Source organism: Zingiber officinale, chromosome 3B, assembly GCF_018446385.1.
Source record: "Zingiber officinale cultivar Zhangliang chromosome 3B, Zo_v1.1, whole genome shotgun sequence".
NCBI lineage: Eukaryota > Viridiplantae > Streptophyta > Magnoliopsida > Zingiberales > Zingiberaceae > Zingiber > Zingiber officinale.
In genome coordinates this window covers 4,388,333-4,410,440 of record NC_055991.1, presented here as the reverse complement: position 1 = coordinate 4,410,440, position 22,108 = coordinate 4,388,333, and the positions used below count along the sequence as shown (strand labels likewise).

Genomic DNA, 22,108 nt, shown 5'->3' with positions numbered 1-22,108 from the left:
TCTAGACATTTTAATAATTACTCGATAACTTTTACACGACATAAATTCTAAATCTTAAATTTTAAACTCACTCTAAACCCATTATAACAATTATCAAATAACTTCTACAACAATATTGGATCCAAAGGTATTTTCAAAATAAAATCATGAAAGGGATTTTTTTTTAAAAAAAAAAACGCCTTTGTTTTTTATTTTTACCAAAATAATATTTTAATGAAATAACATAATATTATAGGGATTATAAAATAATATCATAATGAATATCACTAAGCTATTTACTATATGCAAATGGGCAGCAGCGTAGCTGGTTCGTGCTTCACTTGCTGAATGATAGAGACTGTGAGATGATGAACAGAACTACTTGCCTCCCTTCGAAGCCGAGGAAACTAAGAGAATGAACACCGGACTGATTAGTTGAGCTGATTCTTCAAAGTAAACCAAGAGAGCATTCTGTTTCGAATTTCAATTAAACAAGGTTTTTCAACTGTCTGCATACCGTAACTTCATCTCAATAATACATATATTCGTACCACCCTCTCTACGGTAGAAAAGAAAAAGAAAAAAGGTCTGGAAAGTATGGAAGCTAAAAGGCAAGCATGATAGTGCATCTACATCTAATAGCCTTATAAATAGGGACAACGAGTGGCATTAAAATTTACAATAAAAGAGCACAAAATAGCCGGCCTCGAAGCCAACAATATGCTTACTTCTACTAGCTACACTCAAAAAGGATTGCGATCGTGGAGCAAATTCTATGAGCAGCTTTGTATGCGCTTGAGACTGGGGCAAATTGCATGCCATTTATAAAAATCTTTACTATGTATCTGCAACAGAAAACACCATGAGTATTATGCTAAGAAATTTTCTTAAAGCTGAAAACATGAAAACAAGGGGCACAGTTCACCATACAACAATTAGAATATCTGGATTGAGGTACAGACAAGATAATTAGAAACCTAAATGGCAGTTCCTCTAACCTTTATGATATTAAAAGTAGCAGAAATGAGAATGTATTTAGTTGTTTTTGTAAACTCGCCAAACTTGCCAATGTAGATGTATATATAGGACAAAAAACATAATCTCTAATTCTAAAACATCAAGCACGGATTTAGCTCCACTGAGAACCTCTGGCATTCCCCTTAAGTTGGAGTAGAGAAACTATTTAAATGCAGCTTGTTACATAAACTAAAAAAATAGACTAAGACATTGCCCAAGATGAAGTAGCACTTCTGCAAGCCGATGAAACTAAGTTTCAGAAAGAGTTGACAGAAAGCAAAAAATGTATTACAAAGAAGCAAGAAGTTGCTATTTGAAAGAGGAATTAAGAAATCATTGCTAGAACCTAGAAATACTGAAAGCTAGAAGAAATCAGGAAGTGCTGAAAGATGACATAGAAGATGCAGATCAATTATGAGAAATCCAATGGAGAGGAAGACAAGCAGACCCATATAATCTTGAAGAAATAAGTAACAGAACTCTAAGAAACAAGTAGTATAGGGCTGGTCCAGGGCCAACACTAGATTTGTGGTTTTCCCTGCTCATGGAAAGAGGAACAGTGGGGGCATTGAAATACAGAGAAGAACATTGAATTTATACTAGTTTTCAGTGCAGATCCATGGTTGCATCAGGCACCTAGTGCTCCTCATGGTGGTTAAGGCCTCATATGTGAAGGATCCACTAGTAGAGTTCACAACAATCTTGAGAAGGGCTGAAGAAGAAAGATATAAGCAAAGCTTGGTGCAGGGGCTTGATAGCCATCGCATTAGCAACGGAAGAGGACTAGTGAAGCTTGTAGAGAAGAGAGCGTCAATAAAATGAACCAGAAAGGAAGAAAAAAGATATAGCTAGCTAGAGAACGAGAACTTAAGCAGCATGAGGATAACACAATGCAGAAGGAGATGAGGGGAGATCACAAATTGTCTTCCTGAATGGAAAAAGAGGCTTCACAGTGGTTAAGCAGCATGAGGACAAAGGCAAAGAAAGAAATTTCCCAACAGAGGGAAGCTGAGATCTGGATTGTAGTGCCCCTCGAACCAAAGAGGAACATGAAAACTGAGAAATAAAGTCACGGCTTGAATTAAATTGCTAAGGAAGGAGAGAAGATTGTTTTGTGAAAGATACCCATTACATGTAATATAGGCTCATGATGAACCCTAAACCTAAACATCTTACATGGGTCTAAACCCACAGCACTAATAACCTAATATTTCTAACATTAGGTTTTTTTTATCCTCTCTATCTCTCTTCAAACCATATCTCTATTGATGTCTCTCAATTCTATTGTGTATTGGGTGCGGATAACGCGCCATAATGGCATCTGCCCAAAACTTCTTATCCATATCTTCCACCATTGATACAGGAATGATGATTGATTAATTACTTGGGAAACCCAATCAATATTTTGGTGCTTATGAACATATAATTACGAAATCCAAATTTCTAGCTTATATTACCAATTCATTGCAAACATGATTAATCTAAGTTCTCTTTGTACATTGAGTCGATGAAAAACATAACCAAGATGTAGATATGATATCAAATAATGTACCAAGAAGTAAATATCATATCTAACCTTAGGACAAAAGTCAATGTTCATAATTTCCAGGGTAGGACACTGAGAAATTGCAGCTTCCAACTGTTCTTCAGCTAACATGCTACAAGCCTGTAGTTTAAAGAAAATGCTCAAATAAAAGCAGAACAAGAATCCAGTGATAAATTGTAAAAAGGATAATATAATCTGCAAGTTTAGTTATCGCATATGTAAAAAGTAAATTTATGGTACGCTAATGCAATGGATGAAAGATTGTTTGCAATATGACAACACGTTGTCTAAAATTTTCTCACACAAATCCCATATGTTATCATATTAAATTGCCAAATCAAAGTTGGCACATTCTTTCTGGAATATTGACATTAGAAGAAGAACAAAAACTAAAGACAAAACACAACACTTAACGACAACAAACAGCTCATTCAAAAATCACTTAAATCCAAGCACCCCCTCCCCCAACCCAAACACAAATCCTCTTATTATAGTATCGTCAATCTGAATAATCACAAGCAGTCATTTACCAGGAGCTGGAGATTGTTTAGTCTTGGACACTTGAGCATCAAGAACTCCAGGGAATTACAATAACTAAACAAACAGTGTAAGATGTGTCAGCAAAGTATAGAGAGAGACATAGCAAGAACCATTTATTTGACCAAACTGTTCAGAATAAGTATTACCTTAAGTTTAGTATACAGAGGCTGCCACATGCCAAATCTACCTCCTTCAGGTTTATAGATAAGTTAAGGTTTATTTTAGATAAATAAAAACAATTAGCACTTGAAGAAATATGGGCTTTTGTAATGTTTGGACAACCAGTGCAGTTCAAAATTTGAAGCAGACGGCCATTCTTCAGATAGACATCCTTGTCACTATCTTTCAATATGGAAGGTGAACAGAAATTGACAAACTTTTGAGATAAATTGCTCCAGACAAGTTGATGAATATTTGCACAGCCATTCAAATTCAGATGAGCTAAATTTGTACAATAAATAAGAATATCTAGTATATCCAACTGCCCAGCAGATGAATATGATAAATCTAATTCTCGTAGGTCTGGAAGTGCACTCTCCTTATAAAGGGCACCCAAGGAAGAATCTGTGAGGTACTTGCAAGCAGAGAGCCTTAATGTCTGCATGTTAAAATCCCAAAAACAGAATCATTATTTGTGCAAGCTTACAACTGGATTTATAACTAAACAAAATATCTGAATGATATTGTGAGGCTGAAAAGGTGAAAATATGCTTGCAGGCAAAGAAATGTTACATATCAAATTTTATTTCCATTTAATTTCCTAGTCATAATTTAATTTTAAATTTTATTGACTAATCAAGCAAAACCAAACCAATAATTTGAGTTTGGGGGACCGTATGAGGTTTAGTGAGAGATTGATTTAGTCCTTCAAGTAGGTCCGGTGATTAAAGTTCAAATCAAACTCGATTTGAACTTGTTTTACTTAGTTTTAGGGGTTGAATCAACTTGATGTTAGCAAAACTGGTTCAATAATGTCCGGTTCAATTTAGTGGAGTTTTTGAGTTGCTTAGAATTATTTGAATTCCTTTCTATTTCCTCTCTCCCAAAGTAACCCATTTCTCCCAATTCTTCCGCACCTCTCCTCCTCCTTCATGTTGACGCTTGGCCCAATCTCCCGCTCAAGTGCGGGCGATGTCTATTGGAACCATCAGTGAACACCACTCCTCCCCTCTTCTCAAAAATGCTTTCTCTATCCCTAAATCTCTCTCCTCTCCTGGTCTCACTTATACAAAATGTTTTGTTTTGCATTTAGTAAATTTGTTATTCTACTTGAAAATAATAAAATGTATATTTTGTTTAGTATTAGCTTAGCATGTCTCATCTCGTAGTATCATAACTGTGAATTGTCACTAGGTTGGGTACTCTCGACTACGTGGAAGAATATGTTGGGCCATGACGAGGAAGTAGCTTAGATATTCAAAGCCACATGATACATGTTATAGTAAATTCTAGATGGTGCACACTCTCTACTATCATAATTGTGAATTTTTCCAAACAAATTGTTAACTAGGTGAGGGTACTTTCTGGTATGTGAAAGAATACCCTGGGCAGTGACAAGAAATTAGGTTTGATATTCAAAGTTTTTTTCATCTGAACACATTTATACCATATTCCACTGATTTGATATAAATTGCATGATACATTTTAGAGTAAATTTCAAATAGTGCACACTTCGACAACTATGATACAAGTGACCAATTTGAACTTTTATCAGGTATATTCATGGAAATCAATTTGAATGACTGCAAACAGCTCAGAACCAAATCACAAATATGAATCAACATAAAGATACAAAATTAAGAGAAAACATTAAAAAAAACTTACTTCTAACTTAAAACAATTGTCAAAAACAGGTTGTAAGTTTGTCACAAAGGTATAGGACAGATCCAGTAAAGCCAGATGTTGAAGCATATGCAAGGAAGATAGCCCATTAGGTCCAACAGATAGGCATGATGTTAGGACCAAGGATCTGATCTGTGGGCATGATCCAGCTGTTCTATACAATGATTCATCACTTAACTTACTGCAAAACAGACTAAACATAAGTTTTGTTAAAAGAAAACAGTCATTCCAAGGGAAGAAACTGACAGTAGATAACCTGCAGAAGGAAGCATCCAAGGACTCCAAACAAGGGCAATTAATATAAGCCTCAGACAGCACGCCACATCCTTTAAGCTCTAACCGTAGCATTTTTGGTGCTTCAATCCGCAGAACACATAATCGTGGACAGATACCCAAATCAAGTGATTCAAGACCAACCTAAGAAACAGTCAGGATTGATATCAAGGCATATAAAAGGTGTTGTGAGGTAGTCATTTAGTAACATGGCTGAATGCCCAAAACATGTTAGGAATCCGTTTTACCAAATCAACTAAAAAAAGAGGAAAGAAGTTCCCAGCAATCATCCAAAGTAGCAGCAAAGCATCAAATTCGAAACATTGTGAGCAAAAAAAATGCAATAATAGCTAGGTGAAACACAATCAAGTAAATCTGTGAGGAATAGGCAATAGCATCAGTTTCCAAATTCTAACAGGTGATGTATTAAGAAAATAGTCATCTATGTGAGATCCGGCCAAACAATTGCACATAGTGAGCTTAAAATTTCATCGACAAAACGGATAATCAGTGTTAGTTTACAACAGTTTGAGAAAAATATCACCTTTGCAAAATTTTAACAGCTGCATTACCAAAAATTACTCAGAATGAGTTACAAGATTTAATTAACAACACCAAATAGATTATCAGAATAACTAATCTAGCATTTAACAGCTGAGAGCACTTTGCACCTGCTCAAGGATCTGCTCCAATGTTAAATTCTAATAAAGCTTGCAACAGAGAATTGACTCTATTGATGTTTAAAATTTATAAATTCAAGCATTTTAGGTTCCGTTTTCTTATAAAAGAAACATCTGAAGACCTCTAAAATAATATTAAACTTACCTTGATAAAAAAAAGACTCTTATTTGACATTTAGTTCACAATACATACAGGATAGAAAATGTATGATCTTAATATATATAAAATTATAAATTTAAAAAAGCTACCAACAACAACCAAGCCTTATTCCATTAGGTGGGAAAAACTAAAATCTAAATTTTAAAAAGCTACCGCAAAATATAGAAAAAAACTTGTAATATTTTGCTAACAATGATCATTAGAATATACAGAGAAATTTCCCTCTTGGTAATAAAAGTGATTACATGAAACAAATAGCAGAATGAACAACAGTCACATACCGGACAGAACGAAGCTTTTTCAAGGTGATCACAACCGTCAAGATTTAGTTTTTGAAGATTTGGACATGACAGTTCAAGGGTAGTGATGGCACGACACCCATCCAAGGATAGGGAGACAAGAGTATAACTTTTAATGTCAATTATACTTAGGCTCTGGACAAAATGAAACCATCAATGAATAAATATAAACAAGCCAGTCATTTTTGAACATGATTTACAACATAACGTCAAACCAAAAATAGAACACTAGTTATAATTCTGATGGATGAATACAGATAAACGAAATACTTAATTACTAAAGTTGAAAGGTGAATAATAAGGATTTTGGAAATGAGCATCATGAACTGAATCAAGCCTTTCAAAATTTCCAAAAAAAAATGCTCAAGATAACAGCTAGATTGCCATATATCAGTAGTAACATCATGAATTATGCCAGATAAGTATATATATCTTATAAATAAGAAGCTAAGTATTGTAATTTGTAAGTGATATAGGCTCACGTATCCAAAGTCTAGTCCCTCATAATGGCAACTAACAGATTTTGAATACGTGGTTAGGCAATCAACTTTAACAAAGGTGCATGCATCTATAAGGCAAGAACGCAAATGAACACAAGATCCTTATTGGTGTGCTTTCTAGTATAATATCCCATGTGGAAGTAGACTATAAATTCTAACAAAACTTGTATTTCATGTTGCATTTTGTTGCCTATGATATGTGTAGCTAATCCTTTTGAATTGCTTTTATCAAATTCTCAACAACTACTTCAACTCCATTTTAACAAATACAATTAATGTTAAGCAATTGCTTAATAATGATGGCATATGAACATGTACATGCATTCACATAACATATATGCAAATATGCCATAAGCTGGATGATCGCACATGTTCTTTAATATATAATGTAGTGTTCTCACTACATTAAATACCTACACAGAATATTTATGTTATCTTCTTTTCATTATTTTTTCATTGCTCTGATCGTTTGAATTTTCAAGCTACTTCATGTCTATTCTGTTGGTACCTATAATTGAAACAATATATTGCACCTAGAATAGCATCTATATCAGTAGCACAATGTCTAAACCACATTTAATACTTAGAAAGCATATATCTTCATGGGAATTCAATATTGTTATTTACTACACTGACATAACTAAACAGCAAAGAATCACTGAAATTCAATATCGTCATGAGAACACTGATATAAGTAAACAGCAGACCTGGCAATTGTCGAGAATTAATGACCTAAGCTTGGGGCAACCTCCCTCATTATTGAAAACTTCAAGAGAATCTGTTAAAGAATCACAATTGCTGAGGTCCAGTTCTAGCAAGCTTTGGCATTGCAGTGACAGATAAGCCAAACTTTCCTGTTTTTGCAATACCAGTTTCTGCATAAAAAAGAATCAGGGGGTCATACTTTCAAAATCATTTTCACTTCAATAAAATTTTATAATAGAATAGAAAATAAATTCTAGTTTCAGAAAAGAGAAAGTGAACCTGAAGAACATTCGAAATAATACTTATGTCTTGGAGTGCTGAACACCTAGAAATCTTGATCTGCTTGAGCACAGGACTCCGCAAATCTAAATACACAAATCTAATACATGTGCAAATTTAGCTTTCGTTACAGAAAAGGAAAAACACAATCAAAGAGGAGAGGAGAAGGCAAAGAAATTGTTACTTGCGCAGATGTACGAGACTTATACTCTGCAAATTTGGCATATCAAGTGTCATGGCAGTAAGCATGCTGCAGTTATCAAGCTTCAGTGACTGCAATATCTCAAGGTGAGAAAATTAACAAAATGAAACACACTAAATGCAAAAAGGGTTGTATGCCTCTAACCTCTAACATCTGGCTGTAAGATATTGCAGTTATAGAAGCAGATATTATTCCCTCACAGCTTTCAAGCCTTAAATCCATTAACTTTGGGAGTTTTACTGACTTGAAAATCCAAACACAAGCTCTGGTAAACACAACTTAGAAGTATTGTTACAAAATATCAGGGCCTTAAAAAACTAACCTCTAATGAAATATTTGGACAGTTTGAAGCATCAAGAATGCATAGGTTTGGACAGGTGGAAGCTATCTCACGTATGGTTTCATCAGTGACACAAGAGCAAGATGACATGTCTAAAGATGCTAATAAAGGACAGGACATAGCAGCTGTTCGAATTGCAGTGTCTGATAATTTGTGGCAGGAAGATAAATCCAGCAAATGTAGCTGTGGGCAAGTAAGCAAGGCATGGGCCATGCTGCTGCGCTTCAGTGACAAAGTTTGCAGCTGAGGACATCTGCAAAGTAATGTTATGCAAAATAATAATTATTTTATATATTACAATATGGTTATGGAAAAGAAAATATTACTGATCAATTGGCAGTATAATCACCTAACAATAACTCGAAGAACTCTACATTTTATCATCTGCAGTTCGTGTAAATTTTCATGGTATACAGTAATCTCTTGAATACCATTGCCAATAGATGCATCGGAAATTTTCAAACTGGTTAATGCAGGACAATCCGTCAATGTATGAAAAAATCCATCACTGAAATGCCCCTTGTCCAAGATTAAAATTTCAAGTCTCCTGTGAATTATGGCAAACTAACATGTAAGGGACAACTCTGAGTAAAATCATTAAAATTTGAGTTAAAGTAAAAAAGAATGGTAAAACAAACCTCAGAGAATTCATTGCAATATTAACAAGCGCATCAGCATTTGGTGTCCCAATCATATTCACTTCAGTAGCATTAGGGTAACGATCACAAATAGCAATAACTGCAATGGTTCTTTAGCAGTTGATGAGAAAAGCAAAATTCAATACAAGGTAAATAGTTGGAAAAATCATTTGGTTTATGAGGAACTATTTACAGTCAACAAACAGTAATTTCTCACTAAGATAACATCTGGATTTGAAAACCAAAGGAGAGAAGCCTCTCACAGGCCTATCACTTTCGTGCACACACAATATTAAATATCCCATCCAATGACATATTAGATGGCTAAGCATGGAAACAGCAAATAGCCTCAGATTGAGAATTTTCTACTGGAAACTTCTTCATAAAAGAGGAAAAAGAACTTCTAGGTGGCTTCTTTTGGTTTTCTATGTTACCTATATGCCCTCAATATGCAATGTGGACTCTGACTCTTCCAATCACCTTTCCTTCAATGGATCCTTCACTGATGAAGTTTGGAATGTTCTAGAAAAAACTGTTTAAAACTGTAACTTTGAAAGAGACAAGGGAAGAGGACAGAGAAACCCTAGATTAGACTTCTAAATTTCTTAAGATTAAAATTGCTTAATGCACCACGATTTAAATTAAAATTAATTTACCACATCTTTACTATGTAAGTAGCAAAGTGAAATGCAAACTTGTTTGATTTCATGTGTTTCTTCAGGTTGATATTTAGAACTAAAGTTTAGCAGATAGAAATTCAAGGTTGTACGCTTGTAAGATGCCATTGAAAATTCATAAAATAGATTAACAATATTCTACCTGCATGGCATAATATTTTATATCCTAACATTTATGAATTGACATAATGCCATATTTAATAGCACCATTTCATCAATGGAGCAGACTTGTCATGATTCACAAACATATAAATCCATATCTACTATTGACCAAAGAATTACAGAATCTTGTCTGTTTCAGTTCATTTAGAATTGTGCTACAATGAACAAAACAATATATTGTAGTTTGCTTATGAAAATGGGGCAGTCATCTTCGACCATGGCCCCTCAATTTTGACTGTAAGACTGGTTTTACTTGGATGAAAAAATATGAAGGAGAAAGGGAGCAAGAGGGAAAGGGTCACAATATTGTATATGGAGCATGAATCACTTATATGTACTTCCCTTACTCTCTTTTCACCAAAGTACCTTACCCTCTTTCCACCAAAGTAAACTCAGTCTAAGTCTCAATGCTATAACATGGTTGAATAGAGGAAGAACAAAAGGGGAAGACAATGACAACGCTATAGGAAGAGGAATAGAATGACATCTTCAATGTATCAAGACTTCTCCCCAAAGACCTTCATCCTTGAATTTGAGACTCAATACAACAAGACTTGTTTTTAGAAACACGGGTGTCAATTCTAAGTCTGCCCACAATAAAATTTCTTCATGTTCAACATTGTCACTTAACTTACTAGCTTCCCTCTCCATCAACCTATCCACCATTGTGTGGCATAAGATTCACCTTTTATTTTCTTTACAATGATTTCATTTTACATTAATAGGTTGAGGTTTAAATTAATAAGTCAAATTTGATTACTTAATAGCTTTCTTTTTTAATGAATATCATACAAAATACAATTCGTATCAAATCATATTGAATAAAAATCCTTTCAAACAATTCATCAAGCAAAGTGGACCTTGTCAATTCAGAAGGAAAGTTAAGAAAATGGAAAGGGGGGCTCTAGTGCTTCTGCTTTCAAACCATTTTAAGTTGGATTTAATGATCAAAATTCTATTAAGTTGTTATCGATCTCACCAATATTTAGCCTTGGATGAAATTTACTGCCTAATTAGAGTTGCATTGGAAAACAACTAGACTTGACAATAGTGCGTCATCAGGGCAACAAGAAGAAGAGAAGAAATCATACAGTTCTGCAGGGAGATCCTTGTATTTTCAAATTTTAAACACCTCCAAAAATTTTCATTTGCGCTGGCTATTAACCACTGCCTGCATGTAGACCCAGCTCTGCATAAATCTTTTTGTCCTAGAAAAGAGAATACCTGCAAAATATACACTACTCATAATGAACGGGAGTTCAAGGCTTCAAGTAAATGGAAATATAAAAAAAAGTCCAAGGCACACCAGATGCAACAGATCATCTGAAAGATCCATCCTGAACTCTATATCTTCAGCATTTCTAGCGCCTATGTTATCCCCATAAATGGCCCCACCATCGGGTTTGTTGGTTCCATCATCTGATTGAACGTTTGAGGTCTGACCTTTCATTTCAGCAGGTTGATATGATGAACTTAGTGTCATGAAATCGATAATTTCTGCTGGTACAATTGGATTAGCAGAAGAGGTAGGCACTTCACTGATCAAAGACAACGAAAATCAGAGGTGCAAGAGTGAAAAGAAAATCATGTTTGAAGTATTGGGAATTAAACATAAGTACATAACTAAAAGACAAGGCAATAAACATTATGACATCAAATTTCCAAACATAATGACACTAAAAAATAGACTTTACAGTGGTAGACAACCTCAATCACATAGACATGACAAATACAAGTGGGCATACAAATAAACACCAGAAGATAATCAGTTTAAACTCCATCAATCCACTTCCATGGGAAAAAAAAAATTGCTAAACCCTAGTGCAAATTCATTGCAACTGTATAATCATGGTAGCAAATATAAGGAGCGCCACTGTTTCTACATCAAGACTTAAACATTAGATGGTTGAGATGGATGACAGATAGCAAGCTATCAATGTGCATTTTCACAAGGACATACTACACACATTTCCATCTAGTGGCCTCAGATTTATGCTCAGTCAAAACAAATTAAGATAAAAAAAAATAACCATTGCAAGGAGTAAAGAAGTTTGAAGAGCGCAAATAAATTCTAATAGCCCCAAACTAGTCCAGTTCATACTTCAAACAGAAAATTTAACAGGCAAAAGATCTTGAGGAAATGTGTAAAAACATGAGAAAATGGCATTTTGATCAGCATGAAGGTTATATAAAATAACCAGAAAGAGAAGGAATCTTTGGAAAATATGTTTTTGGAAAGAGAAAAAGCGCTAAAAGGATTACTGTTGGTTGGAAACGACTTTAGGCCGCTTGTGCTGGGTATCCTTCTCCCTGCCAAAGATTGTTCCCATCTTCATATCCAAATAGTCAGCATCAAACAAAGGACTTATGTGAGGCAGAGGCTCAGTCTCCATCAAGCCCTCTCTAGAGTCTCCCACGTCTCCCCAGTCCTTCGTCCCTTCTCCAGTATCCAGTTGCCTAACGCGTCCTGACCTCTTGACGTCCAGGGAGCTCCCGGCACCCTGTTCTGACCATATCGATGTATCCATCGCAGGCCAATCACTTGTAAACCCTACATTCCATCCTTGGTTGACCAGTGAGAGGCTAAGCTCCAATTCATCATCTTCCTCGTCGCGTTCGACCATTTCCTGCAACCCAACCTCCCCGTCACCATCTTCAACTTCGTCTTCTTCAACCACAGCCTTCATGCGCTCATCCGCCATGTTGCAACCCTTCACCCACTCACAGCAAAAGAAAAAAGCTAAGATCCTATCCCAACATCTGAGATCGCCATAGCTGAGCAATCGCTGATTTCCCCCTATCTTAACAGTAAAAACCCTAACGCAAATTCCAAAAAACACCAACGCCGAGCCTGAAATGACAACATTTTCATCAACTCAACACATATCCGTCAAAATGAAGGAGAACGAGTGGGACAAAATGGAAAAACACGATTTCTACCAGAACGGCACGCGATCTTTACCGTTGGAAAAACAAGAAGGGGTCCGAGAGCAAAAAAAAAAAATCACCAAAAATGTAGATCCCTCGCGACTATCTCAGATCGGTAATCCGGAAGACGATGATTGGATTGTGGGGATAGATCTGAGTCTGGAAATCGCTCCTCTTTCTTCTCCCCTTCCGACAGTGGACGCGCCGCTCCTCCTCTCGCTCGCTTCCTGAAACCTCGCAGAGGATCGGATTGTAATGATAAATCTGAATCTGGAAATCGCCCCTCTTTCTTCTCCTCTTCCGACAATCGACGCGCCGCTCGTCCTCTCGCTCGCTTTTTGAAACCTCGTAGTCGTCGATTCCGAGAAGAGAAGGGAGAAGAGAGAGAGGGAGAGACAGGAAGATGTCTGGATTTGTTGTGTGAAGAAATGGAATCGACCGGGGGGTCATCTCGCAGACATGGAGGAACACGCGCGGCCTTTTATGGGTCCCACTCCGGGTCCCATCGCGGGTTATAACTCTACGCGTGGGGCTTAACGAGTAGTGGAAAACGAGCGGTTGCTGTTGAGCGTATTCATCGAGCCTAACCATCTGCCAAATAGAGATCCCGTGTCTCAGCACCGACACCGAAGAAGGGAGAAATCGAATAATTCGCCTTGCGATGCCGGTCCCACTGGTAATTTACTCGTGGTGGAAAAGAGTAGGGCGAGGAAACGGAGTTTGCTGTTCGGACTTGATTGTCGAACCTATTTGAGCGGAGTGTGGCTGGTGTCCCTCGTCCCCGGCACGAGAGCCCGTGAGCCCCGTGCAGAGTAGGCACACAAGGTAGGTCATGGGGCAGGTGCGGAGCAACGAGGTGAGATTATTGAGTCATTCCAAATTTCCAATTGTGAAAATGAGTTAAAATTGATTAAATTAAATATATTTATTTTATAAATACTAATAATAAAATATCTATTTATTAATAAATATATTTTAAATGTCATCACTTCCACCGCTTTCTAATATACCACTTTCTAATAGGATACTATAAGCCGTCACATCTTCCTTCTTGTCAAATCTAATCAAATCAACTTTGGCATTCTTATAACCAACTTAACTTAAAAACATAATAAAATTTTAATTGACTACTAAATATGTTAAAGCATTCCTATTAAATATCAAATATTTTTTAAATATTTAATTTTCCATATTTACATCATCACCAAATATTTGGTTCTTTGAATATTTTAAATTCCATAACTAAATATTTCATAAATTAAATATTTTAAATTTCTTCCATAATATCTCTTTCTAATATGAGATATTTAAGATTGGAATGTTTTAAAAAATATTTCCTTTAAATATTTTCTACTGTGGATGTCGTTATTGACAAAATTACTCAAGTCCATATACATGGCCTATTTAATATTTAACTGATATTTAATGTTACCTTAGTTTATTATTTTTTTAAGAAAAAATAATAATTTTATTAATTTCAAATTTTATATTATGATAAATTGGGCCATATTTATCCCTTTGCCCCGGCTCCATTAGCAATATTTCACTCCCCTGTCTGGGCTACGAAGCCGACAACGACCACCACGGCACCACCGCTTCTTCCTCGCGCTTCCGATGGGATCAGCTGCGTCGCCTTGAGCTGTTGATCTGATATTCTGATGTCCCATCACTTCTATTACCTCCTTGGACTCTTCAATCAGGCCGAGATCCCGGTAATTTTGCCTTCATCCCCCCTTCTCGGCGAAGCCAGTTAGGGTTTGGTTCGGATCTTGACTCAATCCGTATTGCAGCTGATGTCAAAGAAGGTGATTACGAGAGAGGAATGGGAGCGGAAGCTTAAGGAGGTGAAGATTAGGAAGGAGGATATGAATAAGCTTGTCATGAACTTCCTCGTTACCGAAGGATATGTGGAGGCCGCCGAGAAGTTCCGCATTGAATCCGGCACCGAGCGTATCCTCTGACTTATTTGCTGAAATTTGAATTTTGAGTTTATTCTTCGCTTTTGTTTTGATTCTTCTCTTGATAATTGCGATTTGATTTTCCTTATATGTGATTAGCGGATATTGACCTCGGCACGATAACTGATCGCATGGCTGTGAAGCAGGCTTTGCAATCTGGCAACGTCGAGGATGCTATCGAGAAGGTTAATGATTTGAACCCCACGGTAAGATGCAAGTTTGTTGCTGCACCTTTCTTAAGTTACTTGCCAGTATAATTTTACGATGCTAACTTAGAGAAGGAAGATGGATCGATGTGAAAAAATTATTTTCATATATAAGTTAGGAATTAGGTCGACTAATTGTTGTTATATGATGCTACCCGTGCTAGTATTTGAACCTAGTGAAAATTGATTTTGTGTACTTGCAGCCTTCATCTATATTGTAGGAATTCTCACCCTTGGTAATTTATGGAACCGTATAAAATTTATCCAAGAAGGCATTGTTGGTGCAGCTAGGCCGGCAAGGGGAAGGGGTGAATTACCTGTAAAATAAAAATACCCTCCTCAACACTTTCAACTCAAAAATAATAGCAACAATAATAATAAGAAAATAAAAATAAGAAAAAGCAGGAAGACTCAGCGAGTTGACTTGGTTACAACCAAGAAGGTTGTTAATCCAAGACAGTTGGAAAGTGCACTAAGAAAGTCTCCTTCACGGTAGGCGGAGAAGCCTTTTTACACACTAAGAAAGCTCACAAGTTGCTAGGCTTTGATTACAGAGTTGATTAAATAATTTCCTAGCTCCAGGGGCCTTTATATAGCTCCTGGAAATCTTATCTCGAGTGTTGAGGGTGCCTCCAACGAGGTCGAGGGCGTCTCCAGCAAAGGTATGGATAAAACTTTATCCAATCTGCGAAACAGTCATGTAGACTGGGTCGAAGGCGCCTTCAATGGCATTGAGAGCGCCTTCAATGTTGAGGGCGCCCTAAATGTTGTTGACGGCGCCTTCAACCTGCATGGTATAAATAGCTTTCAGCTTCTCTTTTTCTTCTTCTTCCGAAGCTCCGATTGCTTGGGTGATTTCGACCAACCGGAATAAGGCTCAACCGAACTCAATTTCCGGCCTTCTCCTCGAGCAAACTTCCGTCCCGGCTTCTCGTCCCTCAAACGTCATGCACGTTCTTCTCGTCCACCGGAGTACTCTTCCGCAGCTCTTTCGTCCTTCGGACGCACTGAGCCCATCGACTCCCTTCCCGTGTCGTCCTTCTCGCTAGCTGCGTCTTCCGCTCGACTTCCTGCGCTCCTAAGTTCCTGCACACTTAGACACAGAGATCAAATAACAAACAGGACCTAACCTAACTTGGTTGATCACATCAAAATAACCACGGGGTCCAACAATCTCCCCCTTTTTGATGTGCATCAACCCAAGTTCAAGTTAGGGAAAAAAAACAGACAAGTAATTTAAAACTAACATTTTAAGCAAAAAGGTTGCAATAAAAGAATTTGCAACACTAAGTAAAAAAAAAATGTAAAAATATTAACTCCCCTAAAACTCCCCCTAAACTTGTACCTATCTCTCCCCCTTTGATCACATAAAAAAAAAAAAAGGGTAATAATTTTCAAGTAAAAATATTCTAAGTAAAATGTATTCAAGTTTTAAAATAAATCATTTTTAAGCAGGAAAATTTTCTAAGTAAGAGAAAAATTCTTACTTAGGCAATTTTTTTTTAAAAAAAAATTTAAGAAATTTCCAAAAAAAATTGTTTAAAGCATTTTCTAATTTCTAGTTTCATACTTTATCAGTAAGTTAATTAAACATTTTATTTCAATATTTTGGCTTACTTCCCGTGTCGTCCTTCTCGCTAGCTGCGTCTTGCGCTCGACTTCCTGCGATCCTAAGTTCCTGCACACTTAAACACAGCGATCAAATAACAAATATGATCTAACCTAACTTGGTTGATCACATCAAAACAATCACGGGGTCCAACGGGCATGTGAAAACTTGGCAAATTTACATTCATTTTTGTTCGTAAAGAATACCAAATTATTGGCTCTACTTTTATTGGCATACAGTAATCATGATTTTCTTATACCTTTCGTGTTGGGTGGATATATATCAGCTAAGAATTTTATTCACCAACACTTCAGGTTAACCTTCTTTTTCCTAGACTCTGATGGCGATTGATTGCCAAGCTTGGTTGGTTAGCAACCCTCTATAAAAATACCAATAACTTACTTGTTGAGGCTTCTTTAAACAGTGGAAGCTTGCTAGAATAGGTATATGAAATCAATTATCATTTATGTATCTGTTAATATGTAGTAGGGGAGATTGGAATGTGAATTTCACAATATTTTCACATCCTTAGATTGGTTGACGGCATGGGTTTACAATGCGCATTGTGAGAATTGTCATATTTTCTAGTCATTCAGCTTGTGTAATTGCTTATACTCCTTTTTTCCTTTGTAGCATAGTTTTAGCATAATGCTAATCTCTGTTCTTAGTATTTCCACTCTATAATCTGGTACATATAGAACATTAGTTAATCAACAGAGACTGCTGTAATGATTGTCCTATTTCATGCTTTGTCTTTTTGCATATGCATTGTTAAATAGGAAATACCAATCATAGAGATGATATAGTCGAAGGATAATTTTCAGAAAATACCATGTCTATAGCTTCAATTCTCTTGTTTAACTTTGGATCATCTAATATAAGGCTCAGTGCTGGCAGAATGACTGGTCTTATGAGCATGGTTTAAAGTGTCGTGTCGAGACGATCGAAACGGGCGAAATATCTGGTTCCGCTCGACGATCGGCATCGGCACAACTCGGCACCAAGCCCACGACAGCTATGACGTGTTGCGTGACCCCGTGGCCGCAGCGGAGGGGTCGCTCGACCCCGCAACAACAACAGGGGGTTGCATAAGCCTTTCGCTGCCGCCACAGAGGCGTTGTGCGATCCTGCGGCCCCTACAGAGGGGTCGCACGACCACCGTGATCATGTTGGAGGAGTCACACGATCCCCGTGGCCATGGCTGAGGAGTTGCGCAACCCCGCGACACAGTCGAAGTAGCGTGAGCTTGCGAGTGGTATCGTATTTCGGATTTTTTTTAATTAAACTTAGGTTAATTATTTTAATCAACTCCTAGTTATGATGGAGATAATCTAAATAGGCTTTATTAAACCCTCATAAAATTTTTATTTATTTATTTATTATCTATTTTCATATCTTTTCCTTTTTTAAAAGATTATTTTTTATATTATTTATTTTGTTTATTTTTAAATATTTATGTTAAATATTTTATTTTTTTAATTAATATATGTTATATTTAAAAAATATCGAAACTATATCGGCACGACACGATACGGTACCGAAATTGTAGTGTTTCGGTCTAGGACCGAAACTTCGACACGGGTCAAAATTTTAAAGCTTATGAGGCTCTTCTATATTTTTTAAGATCAACACAATTGTGCGCAAACCTCAAGTGTCATAACAAGCTTGAGATACATTTGAAAAACTAGGCCATATGATCATATTAGTATTACAACCTAAGTAGACTGCTGGAGGTTGGACTTTTTTATGGATTAATGTATAAACCTAGCAACTTTTACATTTTGTTAATTTAGAAAAAAATTATTTTTTTCATATTTAGCCTATTCAAGATGTTAAAAAGTAGTTCTAGACCGTAGGTAAGCACCTAGGCTGTGCAACTTGGTATTACAATACAAAAATATGATTAGACACTCAGTTTACAATTATAAATCTTAATTTATATATCACATTGTAAGCACACATACTAAAAATCATTAAACATATAATAACAACAAAATAATCCTATTTCACATTGCAACTAATTAAACAAAAATTAAAATCAATTGCACAATACTTTAAAATCAATCCACATTGCAAGAAAACGCATAACAAATTTGTAATTAGTGTCATACTACAATATCAAAATATAAAAAATATCTATTTTCATACACTCAATTTAGGAAGTTAGTTCAGGGTTATATTATCTGAACTCATCCCTTTCACTAAGTTGCTCATTTTTTTCCCAATGAGCTGAACTAGGCACCTAGATAGGTTTTCAACGTGATTTGCTTGGGCTGCCTAGCCAACTGCCTATCTCACCTTTTGAATCAACTGCCTAACAAGAACCATGTACCTTATATGTGAAGCAGGAGGCTGCTAAAATGTTAGGCAGCTACCTAGGCTGCTCTTTAAAATTATGAGTATAATGTTAACAAATTGTGTTAAAATGTAAGTACATGTTGCATTCTTGTCCATCTTTACAGAGCTAACAGGGCACCATTATAACATTATGTCAACTCAGCAAAGTGTATATTGGGATACCTACATCCATTATTTTTGCCTTTTTCGTGATTTTGATGTAAATTGCATATCACCTCGAATACGTCAAAAATTCAATGTGTAATCCATGTTGGCATCCCAATATAAAATGCCTAGCATCAAAAACTCAATGTTCTGTGGAGGCTATATAAGTTTTTTTAACGATGGGTGAATAAAAGTTTTAACTAGTTCTAGATTTTAATTAGATTTGAGAAAACGTGGAAGGCTATGCTAGGTTTACATATTAACCTTTTTTGGTAAAGAATTTGATTGTTATTTATTCTATTGCTTAAAATCTCATTCTTTGCCATTTTGCATTTGCTAAAAAATTCATTCCATCCATCGACTAGCATGCAAAAACCTTTGAAATTCCCAGTATGGTGAGTGGATACTTTATTGTGAGTTATCCGTGAGCTTCTTTCCAGTGTTGATTTGCGACCACGAGCTTCCTCAGCAAGTTCACCCATGACCTCAAGCTTTGTTCATGAGTTTGTCCACAACCATTAGTTCATTTGTGAGCTTTAGCTTCGAAAACCTTCAAACCCCATAGTATAGCGAGTGCGCCCTTCATGAGTTCATCCACAATTGTGAATTTCTTATGTGAGTCCATCCCCGACCGCGAGTTTGTCTACGATTGCAAGCTTTGTCCATAAGTTCGTTCGCGGCCATGATTTTGTCTGCGACTGCAAAATTTGTACGGCATCATTTGCGGCACAAGCCGAAACCACACTATAGTGTCTCATTTTAGCCAAGACTAAAATAACCGAATGGTTCAATTCATCCAGTTAACTTGATCTTGCTTTGACTAATGAAGTATATTTGCACAGTTCATATCTGAGCTTCTCATGTGAACCTTTTTATTTAGTACCTAATATGTTGTTCTGGAACACATACTTCAATTTGTTGTTTCCAAACTGTATTCATATGATTTCAAAAATATAAACTGTACTGTAAAATGAAGTGTTTTCTTACATATTATTTAACTTGGCGTATTCATTTTGCAGATTCTAGATACCAACCCTCAACTGTATTTCCATCTACAACAGCAGAGATTGATTGAGCTGATTCGCAGTGGAAAGATAGAGGAGGCTCTAGAGTTTGCCCAAGAGGAGCTTGCACCAAGAGGAGAAGAAAATGTATGTTTTTTATGCTTGCTTAGACATCAAATGAGGTTTATTGTCATTGTGTTTGACCAACTTAGACCAAAATAGGTTTGCATTTGACCTACTCATATTGGTAATTTTATAAGATCGTATGCTTAAATCTAAGAACCTTGTTGTGGTTTCTCTACTGCATTGTTTGGTTGAAAATACTATATTCATTTCCCAAACAAAATTTTAAACCAGTTTATTCTTTTTTTTATTTGCTAGTTCTGATCGCAAGCAAAAAGAATGTGCTAGTTTTGTATCTAATTCAATTATATACTGATTTTGGCAGCAAAGTTTCCTAGAAGAGTTGGAGAAGACAGTATCTCTCTTGGTATTTGAAGATGCAAAGAATTGTCCTTACGGCGACCTTCTAGATGTGTCGCAACGCCTGAAAACTGCAAGCGAGCTTAATGCTGCCATATTGACAAGCCAAAGTCATGAGAAAGGTTGGTGATTTTTATTCTGGTTTGAGTTTCATGTTGTTTTCTCATAGAATAAAACGTCTGCTTGAATGTTCTAAAACTAAATCCCATATTCATGAACCTAAATCTCAATGCTTCATGATGGATGATCTAGGCTGTTGCTAGTAAATTCAATGCAGATTCGAATTCCTTTCACATCTTTGTGGTGCCAAACATTGCTTAGCTTGTCTCTAGCAAGTTCGATCATAGAAACCTCAGTGATTGTGGATTTTTAGTTTTCCTCACAGCTTTCAAATCCACACAATCATATTCTTACACTCAAGTACTGTTTTAAGTTCATGTGAACAAGACTCAATCAATACTTTTGGCAGATCCAAAGCTTCCAAGCATGCTCAAGATGCTGATATGGGCTCAGAATCAGCTGGACGAGAAGGCAGTTTACCCAAAAATCAACAACCTAACTGCAGCGGCACTCGAAGACCCAGAAATCTGAATTATCTATAGCCTATCTCGCATGCATGCATCTCATCCTCGTACGAAAGCCTGCAGCTTGCATGTATGGGCAATAAGAAAGTTTAGCTTGTGACTCGTAGATGTATCGATTAGCATAGTAATTGTTCATCGACTGTACACAGTCCAGCCATTCCTGTTATTTTCTTCATTTTTGTTTGCCATAAGCTCTTCTGGGTTGTTCCACAGTACTGGGCACTCGAGGTCTGTAAGCGAAAACATTGATGCCTCCGAGAAAACCCCTTTCATAAGGATGGAGCTTGTATGGTAGATTGGTAGTGTTCCTCATGGTCACAAATGAAGCTCGTAAAGTTTCACCACCTCCATTACTCCATAGAGGCTGACAACCAACCGAGATGAGCATAGGTTAAGGTATCCCGTCTACGGAGCTTTCAGGTGAAGTGGGTCGGAGAGAACCCACTCGACTATGTTTTGGAAGATTGAGATCTGACACCATTATTGAGGTGTTGTCAAAATCTCTGAGATGGTTAGCAAACCTCAATGAACAACTTGCTAGAGATGGGAGTTTCCAAACCGGTAAAAATCAGTAGAATAGAACCGGTCAACCCATATAATTCGAACTCCATCCTGTGCTAAATCGCACTCATCAATTTGCCTGTCATCATGTTTTACGTAAATTAACATGCCAACTGGTCAATTCAAAGGTTTGATCTACATGTTGATCAAGAAGATTAACCACGGTCTGTCTTTTATTATAGACCGTCAAGTCAACAACAATAATAATATAATGCTTTTCAAAAAGTTTGTTTTATTATAATATCTAAGCAAAATTGTATTTAAACAAAGATTATAAAATGTTACCAAGAATAAATATATCATTAAAATACTTTAAAAGTATTGTTAGTGAAGAATCGCTCTTACCGTTTCTCCCGCGGCTTATGCATTCAAAAAAATGAAAGGTCAACATTCAAATTCCCAATTCGTCTCCATGTTAAACAGGGAGGGGCCCA

At 36.4% G+C, this 22,108-nt stretch overlaps 2 protein-coding genes across 5 annotated transcripts; one reads left to right on the top strand and one right to left on the bottom strand.

Annotated features, from left to right (window-relative positions):
• Window positions 1-426: 426 nt before the first annotated feature.
• LOC122055586 (F-box/LRR-repeat protein 15-like) lies at window positions 427-13,227 on the bottom strand. 4 transcript variants are annotated; one of them, XM_042617086.1, is made up of 18 exons: window positions 12,780-13,223; window positions 12,102-12,690; window positions 11,146-11,377; window positions 10,931-11,063; window positions 9,001-9,100; window positions 8,712-8,909; window positions 8,345-8,615; window positions 8,167-8,265; window positions 8,005-8,093; window positions 7,821-7,920; window positions 7,544-7,711; window positions 6,319-6,471; window positions 5,181-5,341; window positions 4,907-5,105; window positions 3,229-3,680; window positions 3,073-3,136; window positions 2,573-2,662; window positions 427-824 (listed from the first exon to the last, which is right to left on the bottom strand). In XM_042617086.1, the coding sequence occupies exons 2-18, from the start codon at window positions 12,539-12,541 to the stop codon at window positions 753-755; spliced, it is 3,021 nt and encodes a 1,006-aa protein (XP_042473020.1). In that variant the 5' UTR covers window positions 12,542-12,690; window positions 12,780-13,223; the 3' UTR covers window positions 427-752. The 4 variants fall into 4 exon arrangements, with proteins under 4 accessions (XP_042473020.1, XP_042473017.1, XP_042473018.1 ...); XM_042617083.1 differs by having other exon boundaries at window positions 12,802-13,223; XM_042617084.1 differs by having other exon boundaries at window positions 12,848-13,223.
• Window positions 13,228-14,288: 1,061 nt separating this feature from the next.
• LOC122055585 (protein GID8 homolog) lies at window positions 14,289-21,325 on the top strand. The gene is made up of 6 exons (XM_042617082.1): window positions 14,289-14,479; window positions 14,558-14,717; window positions 14,825-14,931; window positions 20,062-20,193; window positions 20,495-20,651; window positions 20,999-21,325. The coding sequence occupies exons 1-6, from the start codon at window positions 14,426-14,428 to the stop codon at window positions 21,118-21,120; spliced, it is 732 nt and encodes a 243-aa protein (XP_042473016.1). The 5' UTR covers window positions 14,289-14,425; the 3' UTR covers window positions 21,121-21,325.
• Window positions 21,326-22,108: the final 783 nt, after the last annotated feature.